Here is a 1,240-nt window from a genome sequence, read left to right as displayed (position 1 = left end):
AGACTGATTTTTTAGGACTTTTCTATGTCAACATAATCACTAGGCACATCACTGACTAACCACTGACTAATCACTGCATATGGACAGTGAAGAAACTAAATTAAAAAACATAAAAAAAACAAAACAATTTTTATTTTTTTGGCTTAAGTTACAGTGATTTTATTGTTTAGTTCAGTTTTGAAATGTAAGTTTGGGGCAGTGATGAAATGAAAGCTGAATGTGTGTCTTGTCCACCTCTCTGTCCTTGACATTTCTCTCTATCCTACTGTTTATCTGTCCAGGTGTGAATAAATTCACCAAAAAGCTGAGAGACCCCTACACCATCGATAACAATGAGCTGCTAGACTTTCTGTCCAGAGTGCCCTCAGATGTACAAGTGGTGCGTAAACTTCTGACTTTATCTTTGCCATGTTTTTATCTATTTTGACATCACATTTGCTGGTTCCAGACGAGGACATTGCTAACCAATGTCTTTTTAGAATCATTTCATCTCTCTTTTTCTTACCCTTCCCCTTCTTTTGTCTACTCAGCGGTTGGTTCTGTTCAGCTCGTTATTTGTTTTTATCTGTTTATAAACAATTGTATGCAATGAAATCCAAAATGTCGCATCCACATATCCCTTCTGCTTCCAATTCATTTTCCATGTGTGAACTGTGTAATATAATAAGGTTAAGTGAGTTAACTGCCTGGCATATATTTAGGCTAATTGTGTGTGTACACACACACATAGGCTGGTTGGCTGGTTGGCTGGTGCTGGTAATTTAAACAGAGTGTAAACCAACATTTAACCAGCCCCATGGGGTTTTGCTTTTACTCTAACTATAAGAACCGATTAACTGTCTGAAGACTACAAGTGCTGATTGAAAATATGTGCGTGTGTCTGTGTGTGCATATGTGTGTGATGTGACGTGCTGCGCTGATCAGGACAAAGTGCAGTTTAAACTGCAATTAAGCAGCAGCTTGTGAAAAGACTGATTTTTTAGGACTTTTCTATGTCAACATAATCACTAGGCACATCACTGACTAACCACTGACTAATCACTGCATATGGACAGTGAAGAAACTAAATTAAAAAACATAAAAAAAACAAAACAATTTTTATTTTTTTGGCTTAAGTTACAGTGATTTTATTGTTTAGTTCAGTTTTGAAATGTAAGTTTGGGGCAGTGATGAAATGAAAGCTGAATGTGTGTCTTGTCCACCTCTCTGTCCTTGACATTTCTCTCTATCCTACTGTTTA

At 36.7% G+C, this 1,240-nt stretch overlaps 1 protein-coding gene across 3 annotated transcripts in view; it reads left to right on the top strand.

The window, feature by feature from the left end:
* Positions 1–441, top strand: part of LOC107988136 (multiple C2 and transmembrane domain-containing protein 1-like) — an 18,037-nt gene extending 17,596 nt beyond the window's left edge. For all 3 annotated transcript variants that reach the window (XM_025053893.1, XM_025053891.1, XM_025053892.1), the window contains one exon: positions 282–441. In XM_025053893.1, the coding sequence (XP_024909661.1) occupies positions 282–427 (146 nt within the window). In that variant the 3' untranslated portion in view covers positions 428–441. The remainder of the gene's footprint in view (positions 1–281) is intronic.
* Positions 442–1,240: the final 799 nt, after the last annotated feature.

This window comes from Cynoglossus semilaevis, unplaced genomic scaffold (assembly GCF_000523025.1).
Source record: "Cynoglossus semilaevis isolate Cse_v1.0 unplaced genomic scaffold, Cse_v1.0 scaffold2980, whole genome shotgun sequence".
Lineage (NCBI taxonomy): Eukaryota > Metazoa > Chordata > Actinopteri > Pleuronectiformes > Cynoglossidae > Cynoglossus > Cynoglossus semilaevis.
Note: the sequence above shows the minus strand (reverse complement) of the source record. Positions and strands in the feature narration are given on the sequence as shown.